The sequence below is a fragment of the Hypomesus nipponensis genome, chromosome 22, assembly GCF_054491055.1.
Source record: "Hypomesus nipponensis isolate SF chromosome 22, ASM5449105v1, whole genome shotgun sequence".
NCBI lineage: Eukaryota > Metazoa > Chordata > Actinopteri > Osmeriformes > Osmeridae > Hypomesus > Hypomesus nipponensis.
This window is the reverse complement of record NC_140382.1, coordinates 5539550-5558984: the sequence shown is the minus strand read 5'-3', so window position 1 is coordinate 5558984 and position 19435 is coordinate 5539550. Positions and strand designations below refer to the sequence as shown.

The window sequence follows — 19435 nt, the reverse complement described above, 5'->3', positions numbered from 1 at the left end:
GTGAATTATTTATTGTAAAAATCTTGCCACGACTTGTAGTATCACTGGAGTAACTGCACATCTAATCCATCAGTATCCTTTTATTGCGAAAAAAGATCGATGATTTTATAGAGGCGGCTGAAATTGGGGGACAATGACATGCCATAAGTACGCCAAACCACATGGAGGCGCACACAAGCTCATCTGCTCATGTTTGCTAGAAGCTAAGTGGCTATCCCCTCTCAAACTAGATACAAAGATACATGGTATGCGAGTTATCAAAGCAGTTTTGATTTGTAGATAATCAAAATATTTGCGTAACATATAGCTGATTTTCTCGATCCCTATGGATGATCGAGATTGGGATGATCGAGATTGGGATGGACCTGACAGTAGTGATGGGGGAAACGAAGCTTTCCGAAGCAACGAGCTGTCGCTTATTCGAAGCGTTCGATACATCTTCTCCATAGGGACATCTGCTGGTCAGTTTATGGTATGGCGACTGTATCGAGCAATGGAACGAATCAAGTGATGTCAAGTCCTCGAAACACAATCGTCAGTGACACCTTGATAAATAAAGGTTATGTTGTGACAAATGTTCCGATTTGCAAGTGTCAAAAATATGTTATCATATATCTTGTTTTATTATAAACAATGGAACGTCTTTGTTTCTTTTCGTTCATAACATTTATTTTTTGGGATCTTAAAATAATTGATCGAGCAACCAAACTGAGTACAGTATGGTCCCGTGGTAAGAGCGCTGCCCCTCACTCATCCGCGCGCCCCGTTTTAGTGGAAGTATTTGTGCTATATGAATACATTATTATATGACAATGTAGGCTAGCGGTTAATGTTTTGAGACATGCTTTTGCAACCGGGAAGGGGATGGCCACATTTGAAGGCTGGTAAAACTAGAGAAAGATGTAGGCAATGTGATTGTGTACACCACTATCTCATATGTGTATTGTGAGCGAGTGCATGTTGTTGGTTCGATTCCCGGCTGTGCCAAATGACGTTGTGTCCTTGGGCAAGGCACTTCACCCTACTTGCCTCGGGGAAATGTCCATGTACTTACTGTAAGTCGCTCTGGATAAGAGCGTCTGCTAAATGACAAAATGTAAATGTATAGCTCCATAGACCTCCATTCATTCTGCACTCGCTCGTTAGCGCTCTCACATGGAACTGCAACCAGTTCAGAACCCGGAAGTTTCCCGAGAGTGGCAGTTCTCCCTATATTAGACATTATCTGCTGTCAGTGAGTGAGTAACTAGCTTGGAGCAAATTCAACCAGCTGTATTCACAAAACGGTCCATATATGACGTCCATGGGGCTGATGGAGGTGGAGCGGCCGAGGCACCGTCCTTTTCTGATCGGGGTTAGCGGCGGGACAGCAAGTGGCAAGGTATTACAGCTAACTTTGTCATGTACACATTTTGTGTGCTACGGAGCTAGCTAGTGCTAGTTAACTTGATTGGCTATCGTTGCAGAAATGGCGCAGTATGTATTAGCTACTTGCTAGCTACTTTTTACTTCAAGTTAGCTAGCTTAGCTTACGTTTGCTAGTCAGTAGCATAGCTCTCAACTGTCATACAACAGACACACCCCTGCCCTTTCACACATCACATCAAATACGGATTCAGAATGTACATATTAGGCTATCAATTAGCAAACCACATTAGCTTTCAGCGGGTAGCTTAGTACCAAGTAAACCACTAGCTTATGTTGAAGAGTAGCCAGTATGATATAGTGAAGCCAACATCAATAAATCTCGTGCTGTGTTTGGACTAGTTCCACAAGCAGTGAGTCACGCGGTTGCATGTTTGGTGGGAATAAAAGGTCGGAGTCCAGTGTTTCCTCAAGGATTTAAAGTGAGAAATACTTTATTTTCCTTCAAAATTTCGGATCCCCTCGCTATCTGAATTGTAGCCTACAGTGCTATCTGAAGCAATAGGCATCTTTCTCTTCAGGGAGGAAAAAAATGTAGCGAACAAACTCATCTGAAAATACAATCATGAATATTACATAGAATACGTAGACCTAAGTTTACGGCATAGGCCTAGCTGAAGTAAACGTTGTTGGAATTTCATTTTCGCGGGCCGCCGCTGCAAAATGCACGTAGAGGAAACACTGGAGTCTTTAAACAGGAGCATGTGTATACCATGTCAATGACTGCTACTGATACGTTGTCTATTTTCAGTCAACGGTATGTGGCAAGATCATGGAAATGTTGGGGCAGAACAAAGTGGACCATCGTCAGCGGAAGGTGGCTATAGTCAGCCAGGACAGTTTTTACCGGGTCCTGACTCCCGACCAGAAGGCCAAGGCGCTGAAGGGCCAATATAACTTTGACCACCCGGGTAGGTTACTGTAGTCACTAACATACGTAGTTGTAGTATTACATCAGATAAATTCAGTTCACACGTGTTGCAATGCATCCTCCTTACAAAAAGTGAAACTACAAGTATTTTACTGATTGTGAAACTTATTAAATATTGTATCCGATTTAGAGAAAGCATGTTACTGGATAATCGATTTGTCTTGTGCAGATGCCTTTGACAACGAGTTGATGTACCGGACCTTGAAAGACATAGTCGAGGGGAGAGTGGTGGAGGTCCCTACGTATGACTTTGTCACCCATTCCAGGTAAGACATTTCATACACATTTCCCAGAAGCCACAACATATGGAAATTCAGTTGCCCTCTTACTCAAAACAGACAATGTATAGACATTGTCATCGGCAGTCTTATACTCCAGGTAAATGGTTGGTGTCTACGTGTGTCCAGGCTGCAGGAGAAAATCACAGTTTACCCTGCGGACGTGGTTCTGTTCGAGGGGATCCTGGTCTTCTACATGCAGGAAGTGAGAGACATGTTCCACATGAAGCTGTTTGTGGATACAGACTCTGACGTCAGGCTGTCACGCAGAGGTATCTCCACCCGCCCACCACACACACACACGCGCACGCACACACGCGCGCACACACACACACACGTTTTTTCTCCTGACCTTTTGTGCTTTCCTTGCAGTATTGCGTGACATGAAAAGAGGCCGAGACTTGGAGCAGATCCTCACTCAGTATACCACGTTTGTCAAGCCGGCTTTCGAAGAATTCTGTCTGCCTGTGAGTCTCCTGTGAACCCTCGCTGTCTAGTATTGATCTTTTTCCACTATCTCATCGGCTGTAAAAATATTTGTTGTTGTATTTTCCCAGACCAAGAAGTATGCTGATGTCATCATTCCTCGAGGAGTTGACAACATGGGTACTACCAATATCTCACAAGGCATCATTTTGACGAGTGTTCCTGTTTTACATTGACATTATATTTATTCATTTAGCGGATGGTTTTTATCGAAAACAACATACAAATGGTGCATTTAGTATGCGCCACAGACCCTGTACCTAATCCTAGAGGGAGCAAACTGAGACACATTTCAGAAAAGATGTACTAGGTCCATTCCCCTCTCATTCTCTCCTCAGTGGCCATCAACTTGATAGTGCAGCACATCCAGGACATCCTGAACGGTGACATCTGCAAGTGGCAGCGCGGGTCCCTAAACAGCCACGCCAGGGGCTTGAAGAGGGTCATCTCCGAGCAGGGGGAGCTGGCCAACGGCATCCCCAACCCCCCAGGGAAGAGAGCCCTACTGGAGCCCAGCAGCCGCCCGCACTGAGACAACTGTGTGTGTGTGTGTGTGTGTGTGTGTGTGTGTATGTGTGTGTGGTAGAAGTGTGAGTGTGCTGTGTGTGTGTGTGTAGTTACTGACGAGGTCTAGCTCTATTAGCGAGGTGGGTCGCTGACACACCTGCAGATCACAGAACCACTCGAGGTTCAACCTGCAGACAGGTGCATAGTGACACTAATCTTCCTGAGGTCGTGTCTTCCATTCTGAACAACCTTCCAGCTTTGCTAGGAAGACCAAACTGTCAAAGAGCAAACTGCACTGTCTGTGCAAACTTTCATGGCAAATAAAACCCATTCTGAAGAGGTGGATACACACGATAGAAACAATCGAAGTTTTTCCCCCCCCTAAAGATCATATTTGTGTTGAATGAATTTCGCTTTGCACTATTTGTTTTATAACCTGTGTGGTTCACTGTCGGTTAACGTTCTACTATTTATGAAGTTACTCAAACTCTCTGTCATGAATTAACTTCTGGTTGCTTGAGCATTTAATTATGAATGTATTTGTGTGTGTGTGTATATATATATGTGTGTATATATATATATATATCAGCCCATGTAAAATATGGTAGCATCTGCATTGCCCTCCTGATGTTCTGTATATTTAAAAGGTAAACTGATGCCTTAAACCTTTTTTTTTTGTATTCTTCCAAAAAAATTAAACTGTAATAAATACTTAACGAGTGAATGGCTATTTAGATTTTTTGGGGGAGCTGTCAAGTTGCATGGAAATTAAGTTAACTAAATCTCGTGTCTCACAGTGAGCAAAATGAGCATGACAGGATATTCTCTCCTGCTTGGAGAAAAACAGCCCAGGCAGGTATATATAAACAGAGCAGTTTTATTGGGTTTGGAGAACAGTGATGTGTGGATTGAGACAATTATTTCAAAGAAATATGAATGAAAAACTAGAGCACTGAATGGACTGACAAAACACACGTCTCTAATGGACTGCTGTTTACGTGTTCCCATTCTCTCATCCCTCATTCCCACACGCACAAACACACGCTCTGTCCACATGCACACTTTCTGACGAGTACTGTACACACACGCACGTTTGAACTACACACGTGATTCTGATTGCCTGATGGTGGTCTATACTTGAACATGGCACACAATGATTGAGAATGACAGACATAGATCACAGCATCTTTAGTAAGCTCTCTTTTTTGTGTATTTGTTTTTTTTTTAGCTTTTTTCAGTGCACATTTCTATGGCACTTGGGAGAAGCTCTCTAAAATGAGCTCTTCTCATTTGAGCATAAACATCCTTTTTCAGAACAAAAGGAGTATTGTATATAATACATCATAACCATACATGATTCTTACACACAAAAAAAAAAACTCGGAACAAAATCTCTTTAGTAAGTCCCGCCCCTCATGGTCGGTCCACCCCTCAGAGGCCACCCGGCCCCAGACACACCCACTCCCAGCCCAGTCTGCTTTGTGAAATCACAGTTCCTGTCAGACTGTTCTGGAACGCTGGGGAAGGTGTGCTGGGGTGAAGTGTGTGTCGGTGGGTGGGGGCGGCTGACCCCATGGCAAACACATGGGGGTGAGGGGTGGTGGGTGAAGGGGGCGGGTTAGTTGGGAATATCTCAGGTGGCTATAGAGTAGTGTTCATCTCAAACACGCACGCGAGCGCAAACACAATCTCCAATCCAGAAGGGAGTGGACGGGAGGCGCCTTCAGCTCCCTGTCCTCCCCTGGTCAGGGTTCCTCCTTAAATCCTCTCCTCCTTGGCAGCACAGTGCCTCTCCCTCCTCTCCTATCTCCCATGGTTGTACAGGGTCTCTCTCCCCTGCCAGCTTCACTCCATAGTAGACAGCAGAGTTGACAGATTATAATCCCAATCCCAGTCCAGATTATAATCCCAAACCCAGTCGCCCACAGCAGTGGAGCTTCTGTAAACAGTTTTTAATCTGCAGTTTCTCAGTCTGCCCTTCCTCTCTTCCTCCTCCTTTCCTGCTCTAAGTGTCCGTCGGTCTCCCAGTCCCTCCATCTGTGGGTCTGTTTGTAGTAAAGTGAGTGTAGTGTCTGAAGCACAGTGGGGGGAGGGGGGTGGCCTAGCCTGTGAAGGGGCGGAGACAGGGGTCGGGGGGGGCGAGGCCTCTAGGTCTTCTCCTCGCGCTCTGTCCTGCGGCGGGTGATGTTCCTGGGCTTGATCTTCAGGGACAGCTCCCACAGCGCCTCCTCGGCCAGGTGGTCGCTGAAGTCGTTGAAGAAGGAGACGATGTCGTCGTTGCGCTTCAGCTCGTAGTGCCTGGGGAGGGGGGGAGAGGGGAGGTGGATGGGGCAGAATGAAAGATGTCCTATGACTTTGGTTATCATGAGGTTATGCCTGGATGCAAATAGGAGTCAGATGGCTGAGTGGTTAGGGAATCAGGCTAGTAATCAGAGGGTCGCTGGCCAAATTACGTTGTGTCCTTGGGCAAGGCACTTCACCCTACTTGCCTCGGGGGGAATGTCCCTGTACTTACTGTAAGTCGCTCTGGATAAGAGCGTCTGCTAAATAACTAAATGTAAATGTAAATAAGACCACAGAAAGTAGATATTTAAGTCACTTAAGAATAAAATCGCAGCACATCTCCTGCAGTGAATATAGTATAAATGTGTGTGTGTGTGTAAGTCTGGGTCCTGGTGTGCGTGTGGCTGTATCCTGGTGACTTACACTTGCTGGAAGCGCCTCATGCTGTCAAGGATGTTGAACTGCTGCCAGCGTTTGGAGAAGTTGACCTTCCCCTCTATGAGGTCGGGGTTCCCCAGGTGGACGAACGTCAGATCCTGCAGGATCAAACCCCTGGAGGGAGGGAGGGAGGGAGGGAGGGAGGGAGGGAGGGAGGGAGGGAGGGAGGGAGGGAGGGAGGGAGGGAGGGAGGGAGGGAGGGAGGGAGGGAGGGAGGGAGGGAGGGAGGGAGGGAGGGAGAAGTGGAAGAGATAGAGGGATTTGAAAAAGAGTAGACAGTCCCATTCACCTGATTTGTCGCATGTTGCACACGCACACAAACACACGCACAGCTCTCACTTACAGGTATGGAATACAGGGTGGCTCCACTTCAGCCAGAGCTGCTCTGTACGCTCTGAAGGACGAAGAGCTGTCAATCAATGTGCAGTACTCCTCCAATCCCTGAGAGAGGGGGGAGGTAGGGAGGATGGAGAGGAAGGGGAGGGGGGAGGGAGGGAGGTAAGTGACATGAACATCCTCTGTGCTCTAAGGCTGGCTTCATGCGTGTTTAACAGCATGATATCTGAGACGTAGCACAGTGACGTGGCGCCTGTCTCACTCTCTAGAACAGCCTGTCTCACTCTCTAGAACAGCCTGTCTCACTCTCTAGAACAGCCTGTCTCGCACTCAGATCACACCCAGGAACTGTGTGTGGAACACTCGCACTTACTTCCTAGACCAGCCCCCCTCACCCTCTGATGACAACCAACTCTGTTCCTCCTCTCACCATCATAACAGTGCCAGGACAGCGTCACAATAGTGAATGATTACAGTGCAGTCACAGCGTAACAGACCATCGGTCTCTCCTCTCCGGCCTGGCTCACCTCAGAGGTCTGTTTCTGCCACTCCAGCCTACGGATGGGGGCCGAGTCCAGGGCCGACAGAATAGCCAGGTACGAGTTGAAGTTGTTCAGCTTCCTTAAGTGCTGCAAGGAGGAAGAGGAAGGGAGGGGCGTCACAGTGAGATCGGGGTCAATCCCAGTCTACCGACTGCGAGAATCCTCCAGGTCCGGTACCAAGGAACGTAGAACAGCGGAAACTACAGATGCTTCACAGATTCACTTTCGATGCAATAGGAGGACAAGTCAACACACAAGTCAACACGACAAATTCATTGTCCGTGTCCAGAAAGAAAAACGTATTTGAGGATGTTGGGAGGGGTGAAAGATGTGTTGTGTGTGTGATGGTTTGACCAACCTTCATGATCTTGATGAACTTGAGGAGCAGCTTCTCTCTGTCCTGGGCCTTCTCTTGCTGGATGATCAGAGAGCGCACCCTGGAAGACCAACAGGACAGACGTTACCAGGGAGGTGTGTGTGTGTGTGTGTGTGTGCAAGAGTTGTTTTTTTAATGCGTGTTTTACTGAGAAAGAAAGAGCCTTAGAAAGACACAGAAAGAGAGAGAGAGAGACGACGGAAAGAGAGACAAGAGAATGTTTCTCGTCTCACCAGTAGCTCATGTTGTTAAAGTGCTCCGTGAACTGGGTCAGGTTGGGACTCTTCTCTTCATTCTGCTCCTTGGCCCACAGAAGCACTTCTGGAATCTGGGAGAAAGGAAGGAGGGAAGACAAACAGACAGAGATAGAGAGATAGAGAGATAGAGAGATAGAGAGATAGAGAGATAGAGAGATAGAGAGATAGAGAGATAGAGAGATAGATAGATAGATAGATAGATAGATAGATAGATAGATAGATAGATAGATAGATAGATAGATAGAGAGAGAGAGAGAGAGAGAGAGAGAGAGAGAGAGAGAGAGAGAGAGAGAGAGAGAGAGAGAGAGAGAGAGAGAGAGAGAGAGAGAGAGAGAGAGAGAGAGAGAGAGAGAGAGAGAGAGAGAGAGAGAGAGAGAGAGAGAGAGAGAGAGAGAGAGAGAGAGAGAGAGAGAGAGAGAGAGAGAGAGAGAGAGAGAGAGAGAGAGAGAGAGAGAGAGAGAGAGAGAGAGAGAGAGAGAGAGAGAGAGAGAGAGAGAGAGAGAGAGAGAGAGAGAGAGAGAGAGAGAGAGAGAGAGAGAGAGAGAGAGAGAGAGAGAGAGAGAGAGAGAGAGAGAGAGAGAGAGAGAGAGAGAGAGAGAGAGAGAGATAGATAGATAGATAGATAGATAGATAGATAGATAGATAGATAGATAGATAGATAGATAGATAGATAGATAGATAGATAGATAGATAGATAGATAGATAGATAGATAGATAGATAGATAGATAGATAGATAGATAGATAGATAGAGAGAGAGAGAGAGAGAGAGAGAGAGAGAGAGAGAGAGAGAGAGAGAGAGAGAGAGAGAGAGAGAGAGAGAGAGAGAGAGAGAGAGAGAGAGAGAGAGAGAGAGAGAGAGAGAGAGAGAGAGAGAGAGAGAGAGAGAGAGAGAGAGAGAGAGAGAGAGAGGATTGAGAACCAATAATGTCTGACTCGCCCCTGTTCACTCCCACTGGGTTCCCAGACACGTTCCGGTCTCATCCGTTAGCAACGGACTGCGACCGCAACAGGAAGCGTCTCCTACCTCAATCTTGTAGAAGAGCTCGGCGTCCAGTAGAGTAAGCTGGTCGGCGATCTCATGACTGCGGAAGTCGTGCAGAGTCCCCGGTCTGTAGGACAGAACACCAGAGCGTCACCCGAGGCGGCACACCTCTGGTGTGGGGCGCGTTTACGCTCCAATCCCCGACCCCCTTGACCCCTAACCCCAAACGGCCTCTGGCGTGGCGTGTACCCCTGACACCCCCCCCCCTCCCACCCCCCCCCCTCCGTACCTGGCCGAGACGCCGCGGGCGGCGAGCGGCTTGAGGGAGTTGGTGTAGCGGAGCAGCTTCTTCTGCTCCACCTTGTCCAGGATGTTCTTGCGGAGGACGCGGGCCAGGCTGAGCTCGCCGTTGCACACCAGCCTGAAGACCAGGTCCATCAGCTGCTTCAGGATGTCCTCCGTCAGCTCCACCAGACTGGGGGCAGGTGGGGTGGGGGGGCGACAGGGGCATGAGAGGAAAGGGAGGGATGAAAGAGGAGAGAGTGCAGCCATGAGAGAAAATGGAAAGACAGATAAGAGGATGGAACGGGGAAGAGGACAGAAGGAGATAAGGAAGAGAGGATTAGGAAGACCGGGGGGAGGGAGGGGAGTCCAAAAGAGAGAAAGAGACGGAGAGAGACAGAGAGAGAGAGACAGAGAGTAGAGAGAAAGGATCAATTCCTTCACGTAGCAGGGACGCGTTCTGCTTCCAGATTCTCAGAGCAGAACCTCAGGAGATCCTGCAGGGTCCTCCACAGTTCAGCCGGAGGCTCCTACTCACCACAGCTCGTCCACCACGCGGACCAACACGAAGAAGGTGTTCTTGCTGACCCGCTTTTTGAAGGTGTCTGGGCTGTGACAGAACCTGGTGTATGTGCTCCGGGGTCAAGGTAAACAGACCAAAATTCCTGGAAAAGAACGTCGTCCCATGCAACCCTGCTAGCTACACGAGACCACTTCCCCTTCCAGAGTTCAACACGCGGCTGTCATGCGCGCCAACACAAACGGACACATGGACGGAATCATTTTCTGGTGCAGAATTACGGTCGAAACTGTTGCCGAGCGGTTGAGCTGCGGGGGTCAGACCAGTGGCAGGGGCTCGTGTGTGAAGGATATCTGTAGTGTAGCTTCTTAATGAGATCCTCAGGGGTGATGAAGGTGCGGTAGGTGGTCAGGAAGGCCTCACAGTACAGCACCAGATCTAGAGGGGGAGAGGGAGGACAGCGCATGCTCAGTCCACTGCTTCAGACACAGAGATGAAAACACTAAGTCTTCGGATTTCATCTTTTAGGATTTCACGAGGCAGGCCTACACACACACACACACACACACACACAAAATAAATAACGCGAGTCCAACTTGCCTGGAGCTATTACTATCTAACCTCATCCTGGATTAAACAGAACCATATGGCGAAGGAGCTCATTTTATCAGCCCCTTCATGTTCACTCAGTAATGAGCCTAGCTCAGCTCAGGTTCCGATCTATAATCAAGGCTCACAGTAGACGCTGACCTAGAATCACAGTAGCATATATAAAGGATGAATCTGATTAGAGAGAGGGAGAGGGGGAGAGAGGGAGAGAGAGAAACACAAAGAGAGAGTGATTGAGAGGGGGAGATAGAGAGAGAGACAGAGAGAGAAAGAGAGTGAGATGAAAAGAGAAACAGAGTGAGAGATGGGGAGAGTGAGAGATAAAGAGAGAGAGATGCGTACCTTTGCGGTCGGTCTCCGTGGCATGAACCAGCAGGATGTCTCCTGATCCTGCCCTCACGTCGGGACCATCATCATTCTGACGGAGAAAAACAAAGAGGGCGAGGAAAAAGAGAGAGACAGAGAGAGAGAGAGAGCGGGTTAGAGAGCATTGATGAGGAATTAAAACAGGAATGCAGTCTAGCCCAAAATGCAGCTCCCCTCTTCTCTGTCCGCCCCCAATCGTCCCTGCCACGCACCACCCTCCCTGACGAAGGGAGAGAGAGAGAGAGATGGAGAGAGGGAGAGATGGAGGGATGGAGAGAGAGAGATGGAGGGAAGGAGAGAGAGATGGAGGGATGGAGAGAGAGAGAGATGGAGGGATGGAGAGAGAGAGAGATGGAGGGATGGAGAGAGAGAGATGGAGGGATGGAGAGAGACAGAGATGGAGGGATGGAGAGAGAGAGGGAGAGCTGGCACATGCTGATCACAGCAGCCGATCACCCCAGTAATACCTTCATTTAAAGCTACAGCTGTCCTTTGTTGCTAAAACCGCCCCTTCTCTTCATCCCCCCCCCCCCCCCCCCACACACACACACACACTATCCCTCCCTCCCCATCTCTGACCTTGCAGAGTGAACAGAATTTCAGACAATCACCCTCCCTCCCTCACTCCCACACAGACACACAGTCCTGTCAGACTGCAGCAAACAGAAAAAAGAAAGGAAATGAGGGGGGAACCTGCCATGCAGTTCCTCACGACTGCCTCTAGAGGGCAGCAGGAAGTCAACTGATCATGAACATCCCAACAGACTAGCAGCCTCTCCACGCATGTGTTTTGTATTGAATGATGTACTACGGATGTAACTTCACGTCATACAACTCAACAGCTACCGCTGATGGGACCAACAAAACCGACCAACCCAAAAAAATCCCAACACCATGTAAGGGGAAATGTTAGCATGTAGCATACTGTAACATCAGCAGTGTTGTGTGGGTAGCATACTGTAACATCAGTGAGTGTGTTACCTCCTGTTTTAGTGTAATCCTGCTCATAATCTCCTTGTGGTCAATGAGAGAGAGCTCGTCCACTTCCTCCTCGTCGCTTTGGCCTGACTCTGTAGACTTCTGCCTTCTGCAAACACAACACACAAACACACTTGCAAATTCATATAACAACAATACATATAAAACTAATCAGAAACAAACAACAGGTTACACCACAACCATATAGCCTAATCTAGCTGGCAAAAACTATTCAATCTAATGTCACCAGTAGCACCTCTGTTTCCAGGACTAGCAGTGTAACACAACGTATAATCCACCGCACTTTTTCCTAGCGTCATTTACTTAGGGTTTTAGCAATTCAGCAATATTCAAGCCCACACACACAACCGTGTTCTAGCATGATTCAAACTAGCATGTTACCTAGCATCAGTAGCATCATTAGCAGGATTAGCGTCTTGAGTCTAACGTCAGCAGTCACACACTACACCCCGCACGGTCACCTGATCTCGTACCTCTCCTTGTCCAAAGCCTCTTTACTGTTGGAGGAGGGCATCTGAGGGGCGGAGTCTTGAAGGACATCATCAGCTGCGATTGGCTCCTGGTGTGTGTGTGAGAGAGGGAGAGATGTATCAGGGTGAGTGGAGAGTAACATCAAGTGGAACCAGGTGTAGTGTTAGTGAAACAGGAGACCATGCAATGAGGAGAGAGGTATCTAAGGGTCTGGTTGATCCCATGCACTAGTTACAGGGTATTAGCAGTGGTCATGTGACATGCTGCCTTTATCAAGTCACATGACACTACTGTATAGGGCTATGACGAGATATGTATGTGTGAAATCCACCATCGTTTGTAGATGTTTTGCCACAGAGCAGAACAGACACCAAGAGTTACGTACACACATGCATGGGCACACACACACATGTACAGACCAACACCGATACACAACATGCCACCAACCAGATGTTAGGCGTACGCGTACACGCACGCGCGCACGCACACACACACACACAGGCTGTTATGGGGAATGTTATTGGAAAATTAGAAACCAGTGAACCATATGTTATAGTAAATCCCCAGTCAGTTACACGCACACACACACACACAAGGCCATACAGCCATTGAGTTGGCGCAGGCAGCTTCAGTCCGGGTTGGAAGAGATGATACCACGCACTTTGGAAGCCCAGCTCTTACAGTCAGCCAGTCAGCCAGCCAGCCAGCCATTCAATCAGCCAGACCATACTTTGACAACACACTGACATCTCCCCAGTTAGCAGCATCGCATGCCCCCCATCACAATCCCAGCACCTGCATGCTGTGAGTGGGGGGGGTTAGGCTGCATTGAGATCCCATTTGAGCCTAGTCAATTCAGGATAGGAACAGGCCCCTCATTCAACCAGCCGTTCCATTGGAATGAGACACAGCCTGCTGCGTTCCAGTTGACATCCTGAACTGATTGGGGTGGGTCGAAATGGAATCGGCCCAGTTCGGGACTCACGGATGCAGGTTACGTGTCAAAAATGGAACTGGTCCCTGGGGCCTGGATGCTGATTGGGTCAGCTACTTACTCTGAGGGGAAGCGGGAGCTCCCCATTGGCCTGGCTGGACGAGTACAGGTTGACGTACTCCCCCTCGCCGCCCTCGTCGTTGGCGCTCTCACTCTACGGGAAGAGAGGAGGGGACACACACACGACCGTTGAGGAAGCAGGACGGAGGGATGGGGGGAGAGGATCAGGCGTTTGCATCACAACAGAGGTCTCCTAGGGGCTTTCACTCTGCAGTACCACTAGGTAACCAGCAGGGGGCAGTAGGGTTCGTGATTCACTCGTGGTCTCTCTGTGGTTGAGTTGACAGAGAATGCAGTAGCCCACGGAGACCAACGTGTTCTCATGGTGGCTCTCTGCAGCACCGATTACACAATGTGCCATTTAATACCACACTACAGTAAGAAAACAACAGCATACGCGCTGATGCTACAGCTCCTGTCGACGGGCCCTCAAAACCTAATTATCTACCACCATACCCCTGAATCGACATGTCCACACGAGAACTTACTTGTAGAGGCTGTGTTGCTCAGGACTAGTCTATAACTGTGTGTGTGGGTGTGGAAGGGGGGGGCTATGACACATGGTGAGAGTTGTAACCGTATGGGCGGTCTGGCGGATGTGTGTCACGGTGTTGCTGTCTGAGCTGAATCCACCTTGAACACTGCTAAGGAATATCCATGCTCCCATCTCTTATCTGATCCAGGAACTGCCGTCTTCCTGTTCCACGCGGCCACGCACCCATTCCTGCTGAATGTGCATCTCGAGAGGTGTGTGTGTCTCTCTGCCTACCTGCCTTTCTACCCGTCTGTCTGCTTGTATGTCTGTCTGCTTGTATGTCTGTCTGCTTGTATGTCTGTCTGTCTGCTTGTATGTCTGTCTGTCTGCTTGTATGTCTGTCTGTCTGCTTGTATGTCTGTCTGTCTGACTGCCTGTCTGTCTGTCTGTCTGTCTGTCTGTCTGTCTGTCTGACTGCCTGTCTGACTGCCTGTCTGACTGCCTGTCTGACTGCCTGCCTGTCTGTCTGTCTGTCTGTCTGTCTGTCTGTCTGTCTGTCTGTCTGCCGGCCTGCCTGCCTGTCTGTCTGACTATGGTGGAGGCTCACCGCTGAGGTGTGGAGAGAGTCGGTGAGAGAAGACTCAGAAGGAAGACAGACAGCCACAGAGCCCAATGAGCCGGCCAGGGAACCGTTGGGCCCGCCCCCGCTGCCATCCAGAATGGTGGCATTGGTCAAGGAAGCTTGGTCCAAGCTCTGTTATTGGTGGAAAGAAGGAGAAGCAGGAAAAGGGAAGGAGGGACAGGATGGGAGGTCAGAGAGGCTAAGAAAGAACAGAAAGAACCAGCAGCTGAAGAGCGAGAGAGAAAAAGAGTTCACCATGTTCTCCAGCACCTCCTACCTAGCAGAACTGTTAATGGACTGTTATCTGAGAACATTGTGCACACACACACACCTAAACACACAACACACCTCCAGCCATGGCAACATAGAGCTTTATCTTCTGTGTTAAGGGAACACACAGAGGAGCCGCTGACTGATGGACAGCATGAACACAAACACACATGCCGGGATCACAGGGCTGCCCTTCTCCAGAACTTTGGGTGTGCGTGCGCAACACGCCTTTGCGCGTCAACAAACAAGCATCTGTGCAGAGTGTGAGTGTGTGAGGTCAGCATGTTGAGGTGAGGAGATTCCAGTCAGAGGCAGACCAACCTGCTGGAGCACGTCCTACATACCAGACCTGACGCTGCATACCAGCACCCAGAACAGATCACTGATAAACACCTCTGTCTGTCTGTCTGTCTGTCTGTCTGTGTGTCTGTCTGTCTGTCTGTCTGTCTGTCTCTTTCTCCGTCTCTCTCATACAGGCTCATTTATTGACACACAAACACATGCACACAGTACCAAACCTCCTAGTAGCCAATCAGACAGACATGGGGAGGAGGGAGTCCATAGAAAATGAGGAATTATATTTTTCCTTCTTGCTTTCCCCCTCCAAGCCTCCCTCCATCCTTCTGTCTTCCCTCCATCCTTCCCTTCTCCCATGACAGCACCCCCCCCCCCCCCCCCCAAAACATCACGCCCCGAGGAGTTCAGGAATGTGGACATTCCACTGGCAGACATAGCAGAGGGCGGGGGGAGGGGAGAGAGGAAAGGAGGGGAGAAAGAAGGGAGGAAAGGGGAGAAAAGGAAAAGATGTGCTCGCGGAAAAAGGGAGGAACAGGGGATGAGAGAGGGAGAGAGAGAGAGAGGATGGAGGGCATAGGGTTAGACAATACAGAGCGAGAGTGAGGCGAGAGCTGAGGAGCGAGAGAGGGTGCACAGAGAGGGGAGGACGGGGGGGGCAGAGGTGGAGCGAAGAGGACGGGGAGGAGAGGTGAGGAAGAGGGAGTCTGTTTAGCATCAGGTCCATCTGGGGAGCATTCCTCCGGTTCCTCAGGGAGATGTTGATGCACACACGCTGCTGTCGATGCATACGTCCTGCCCCCCTCAGGGTCACACACACACACACGCACTTATCCCTCCCCCCCCCCCCCCCCAACAAACACACACACACAAACCCCCCCCCCCCCCAACACACACACACATCCCTCCCCCCCAACACACACGCACATCCCTCCCCCCTGCTCTAATGCACAGAGGGTCAGAGGTCAGGGTGGTGTCATGACTCGGGGGCCCATTCAGCAGGTAGACAGGCTGTTCCAGAGCCCTGGTCTGATCATCTCAGAGATGATCCCCTGGTTCATCTAGGTCCAGTCCGCATGAAACAACAACACCACACTCGTCACGTCAACACAGGCGTCGCTCACCACACACACACCACCTAATTGCCACGATCATGATCTAGAATGGAGCCATGCCCACAGAGCAAACAAAACACCATAACAACAAAATGACACAGCACACACACACACACACACACACACAATGGGAACAGAACAAGGAACAAAAGACAACAACACAGCCAAACAGAACGGAACCAAAAAATAGACGGAGGGGGCCCGGCACGGAACCACACAGAGCAGGACCGGGCCCCTTACCCGCCTCCCCCCCCCCCCCCGCTGAGAGGGCGGGGCTCACTCACCGTGGGCGTGGTCAGGGAGGCGTGGCCACTCAGGTAGGAGTTAGAGACAGACATGCTGAGCCCCAGCCCAGGCCCCGCCTCCTCCAGGGCCACTACCGAGGGCTGGAAGTGACAGGAGAGAGAGGAGGAGGAAGAGGAAGAGGGGGAGGAGGAGTGGGAGGTCTGAGGGGGGGGGAGGTGAAGGAGCGAGAGAGAGGGAAAAGGAGGGAGGAGGAAAAAAGAGAGAGAGAGAGAGAGAGAGAGAGAGGGAGAACATTGGCGTGAACAGAGGAAGAGTCTCGAGGAAGAGTGGAAAGGAGGGGGGGGGAAGGAGGGAGAGGGCGTTAAAGGAAAGAGGGAGAAAGAAAAGAACAGGACAGGTCATCAGTCTGATCAGTACAAAGCGGACAAGAGAAGCAGAGTTAGGTTTCAGAGGCAGAGAGAGAGAGAGAGAGAGAGAGGGGGCGCTCGCTGCCACAGCGCAGCATCCAGGAATCTGACAGAATCCAGAGGAGAAACACGGTGTGTCACCCTGACTGTAAACCCACACAGACACACTCCCCCGTGGTCGCTGAAAGGTCGAAGATTGTCCCAAGGCTGGCGGTGACGGCGGACAGAGGGAGAGCGGTTCAGGAGTTGGACGCGCGGAGCTGCATTCGGGGTGGATGTGGTCATCCCGAAAGTGGTTGCGGTCTCTCGAGTTCTCCCTTCTCACGTCTTTCTGAATACTGTCTGTCCCAGTGTCCCTCGGCGTGTCCCTGTCTTTGTGTCGATAGTTTGTCTCTTTGTATTTACAAAATATCTCTCCCTCCCTCCCTCCCTCCCTCCCTCCCTCCCTCCCTCCCTCCCTCCCTCCCTCCCTCCCTCCCTCCCTCCCTCCCTCCCTCCCTCCCTCCCTCCCTCCCTCCCTCCCTCCCTCCCTCCCTCCCTCCCTCCCTCCCTCCCTCCCTCCCTCCCTCCCTCCCTCCCTCCCTCCCTCCCTCCCTCCCTCTCTCTCTTTGTCTCTCTCGTTCGGTCTGCATACACAGTGTGTTTGTGTCTGTGTGCTCTGCAGGGCTCATCCATCAGGGTAGGTAGCTCCTCTCCAGCACTAAGCCACGTCATCGTCATCGTCCAGCAGGACACCGTCCTCATCCTCTACCCGTTCCCCTCCTCGTCCTCCCCCGCGCCAAACGCCTCCCCGGCAAAGCCCCCGCGGCCGAGTCGGACCAGCGTGCTGGGCTGGAACACGGGCTTAGCGTCCGGGCTAACTGGCTTATAGGGCTGGGCCGTCGCCTCATCGCCTCCTCTAACATCAACAGCAGATTACCCACAAGCCAGCGGGGGGGGGGGGGGCGAAATGGACGGACGAGGAGAAGGAGAACAGGGGATGAAGCCGAAACGATTCACGCTCTCTTTCCAAAATCTCGCCCTCGCCTGGAAGCCGTCCACCTCTCTCACGCTCCGTCTCTCTCTCTCCCTCTCTCTCTCTTCCCCTTCATCTCTATTTCTCTGTTCCTCTCCCGTGCTCCTGATGAGCACACTGGGAGTTCTCTCCCCCCCGAATCTGGGCTAAGCCTACCCTTCAAAATCCCTCCCTAACCACACTCAGTTGGATAATACTTGACTAACAAGTCCCGGAATTAGAACGTCGGCTCAGTAGGCTAACGCTGACCTTATTACCCAGCAGCCACCTTGGTCACCAGTCCACAATCACGTAAAGCCCAGATGGGGACAGTGACAGAGGTCAACAGTCGAATGGCAAGCCCAGATGTTGCAATTATCCCATTGCAATGGCAATTTGTAGAATGACGTTTCAATGACGGTCCAGTCCCTTGTTCTCTGCCTATGCCAGGTTGACGTGACGGCTAGTGGACCAATCAAACATCGATCTCATCTGACCCCCCCCCTGCCCCCAGGATGCATTTTCAGACAGACACATTGCTCACTACTAACCTGGAGGGTTAGGGTCAGAGCAGGGGCAGACAGAGGGGGGGATCTGATTCAGCACAGATAAAGACTTATCTGCACAGTGACAGACTGGCTACCACACACACACACACCTCAGAGGAAGCTGGAGGGAGGGAGGGAGGGGGAGAGAGAGAGAGAGAGAGAGAGAGAGAGAGAGAGAGAGAGAGAGAGAGAGAGAGAGAGAGAGAGAGAGAGAGAGAATCCAGACTGAGTGACTAGGAGGATAACAAGATAACATGGCAGGGAGAATTGATGAGGATTAGAAGAGGAATGTAGTTCAGGTTCAGGCCAGGCTCCACATATCCCGCCCCCCCACGCCCCGCCCCCTCTGTCTTCAACAGACAAATCAGAGACACAAACATGTCTGACATCTATCCTTTCTGGCCAATCACGGTTCAGGGAGACATAGGAGGCCTGTCCTCTGGACATCTGGTCCAGGGAGCTGGTTGGCTGCTTGGCAGTGACCCAGACAGGCCCCTTCTTCTCTGGGGAGCCATTCTGACTGCACGCCTGTCCTCGGGGATTCAAACCCACAACCTCTGGCCTCAAACGCATAACTCCTCTCCAGCATGGCAGCTTGGGAGCCGATCTCGGCTGTTACTGAGGGGCCCTGAACTTCCTGTGGTGCTCCAGGTGTTGGATATGTAATCGCTCTGCTGGCACGAAGCCCACGTTAGTGAGGGACCTGGAGGAGAACCCCAGCGCGATGTGTCCTCATGAACATCTGCACAGAGCGGCCCAGAGAGCGAGACGGGACACCTGGCCACACCACAACCGGATCCGACCGGTGTGGCGCCTGAGGCGGACTGGGTGATGATCGCATCTCCCCTGTCGCGGGGTGCAGAGGACAGGACACATACACACTCCTATACATTTGACAGTCACTTTCTCTCTCACACACACACACACACACACACACACTCACTCACCAGCTGTCTCTGTTTGGGCGGCAGGGCCGGAGGCGGCAGGGGTTCGTGGACTGAGTCGGTGCTGGAGAAGGAGTCGTTGAAGCCGTAGACTTCCTGGAAGCGCTTGTTGCGCTGCTCGTAGATGCTCTCGTTCTGCGGCGTCTGGTAGAACACCGAGGGCTGGGGCTCCGAGTAGTCCTCCACGAACTGCATGTACTGGAGGACTGGGACGCACACACACGCACACACACAGTCAGCCTGGCAGAGCACCATGCAGTGTCACATACACCAGGGGTGTAGGTTGAAATGTCCCGCCTATTTTTTTTTTAATGGACAAATCTGCCCCCCACCCCCCTACTTGAAAAAATAAATAAACCTACTCCTCTGATATATAC

General features: G+C 50.7%; 2 protein-coding genes across 13 annotated transcripts in view; one reads left to right on the top strand and one right to left on the bottom strand.

The window, feature by feature from the left end:
- The first annotated feature begins 1169 nt into the window (after positions 1-1169).
- uck1 (uridine-cytidine kinase 1) lies at positions 1170-4351 on the top strand. Of its 2 annotated transcripts, none has more exons than XM_084687960.1 (7): positions 1170-1381; positions 2177-2336; positions 2526-2622; positions 2764-2906; positions 3007-3101; positions 3192-3240; positions 3459-4351. In XM_084687960.1, exons 1-7 carry the CDS (start codon positions 1295-1297, stop codon positions 3650-3652), a joined length of 825 nt encoding a protein of 274 aa, XP_084544086.1. In that variant the 5' UTR covers positions 1170-1294; the 3' UTR covers positions 3653-4351. The 2 variants fall into 2 exon arrangements, with proteins under 2 accessions (XP_084544086.1, XP_084544087.1); XM_084687961.1 differs by lacking the exon at positions 1170-1381 and adding an exon at positions 1694-1847.
- Positions 4352-4486: 135 nt separating this feature from the next.
- The window catches only part of rapgef1b (Rap guanine nucleotide exchange factor (GEF) 1b), a 34912-nt gene continuing 19963 nt past the window's right edge, over positions 4487-19435 (bottom strand). For 5 of the 11 annotated variants that reach the window (XM_084686666.1, XM_084686668.1, XM_084686662.1 and 2 more), the window contains 17 exons: positions 19062-19264; positions 16204-16365; positions 14226-14372; positions 13145-13237; positions 12080-12177; positions 11601-11706; positions 10596-10671; positions 9998-10082; positions 9663-9755; positions 9132-9317; positions 8885-8969; positions 7836-7930; positions 7585-7663; positions 7212-7313; positions 6692-6789; positions 6334-6462; positions 4487-5925 (listed from right to left, as the gene is read on the bottom strand). In XM_084686666.1, coding sequence (XP_084542792.1) covers positions 5775-5925; positions 6334-6462; positions 6692-6789; positions 7212-7313; positions 7585-7663; positions 7836-7930; positions 8885-8969; positions 9132-9317; positions 9663-9755; positions 9998-10082; positions 10596-10671; positions 11601-11706; positions 12080-12177; positions 13145-13237; positions 14226-14372; positions 16204-16365; positions 19062-19264 — 1988 coding nt within the window. In that variant the 3' untranslated portion in view covers positions 4487-5774. The remainder of the gene's footprint in view (positions 5926-6333; positions 6463-6691; positions 6790-7211; positions 7314-7584; positions 7664-7835; positions 7931-8884; positions 8970-9131; positions 9318-9662; positions 9756-9997; positions 10083-10595; positions 10672-11600; positions 11707-12079; positions 12178-13144; positions 13238-14225; positions 14373-16203; positions 16366-19061; positions 19265-19435) is intronic. The other 6 variants (XM_084686667.1, XM_084686664.1, XM_084686669.1 and 3 more) reach the window with 6 other exon arrangements.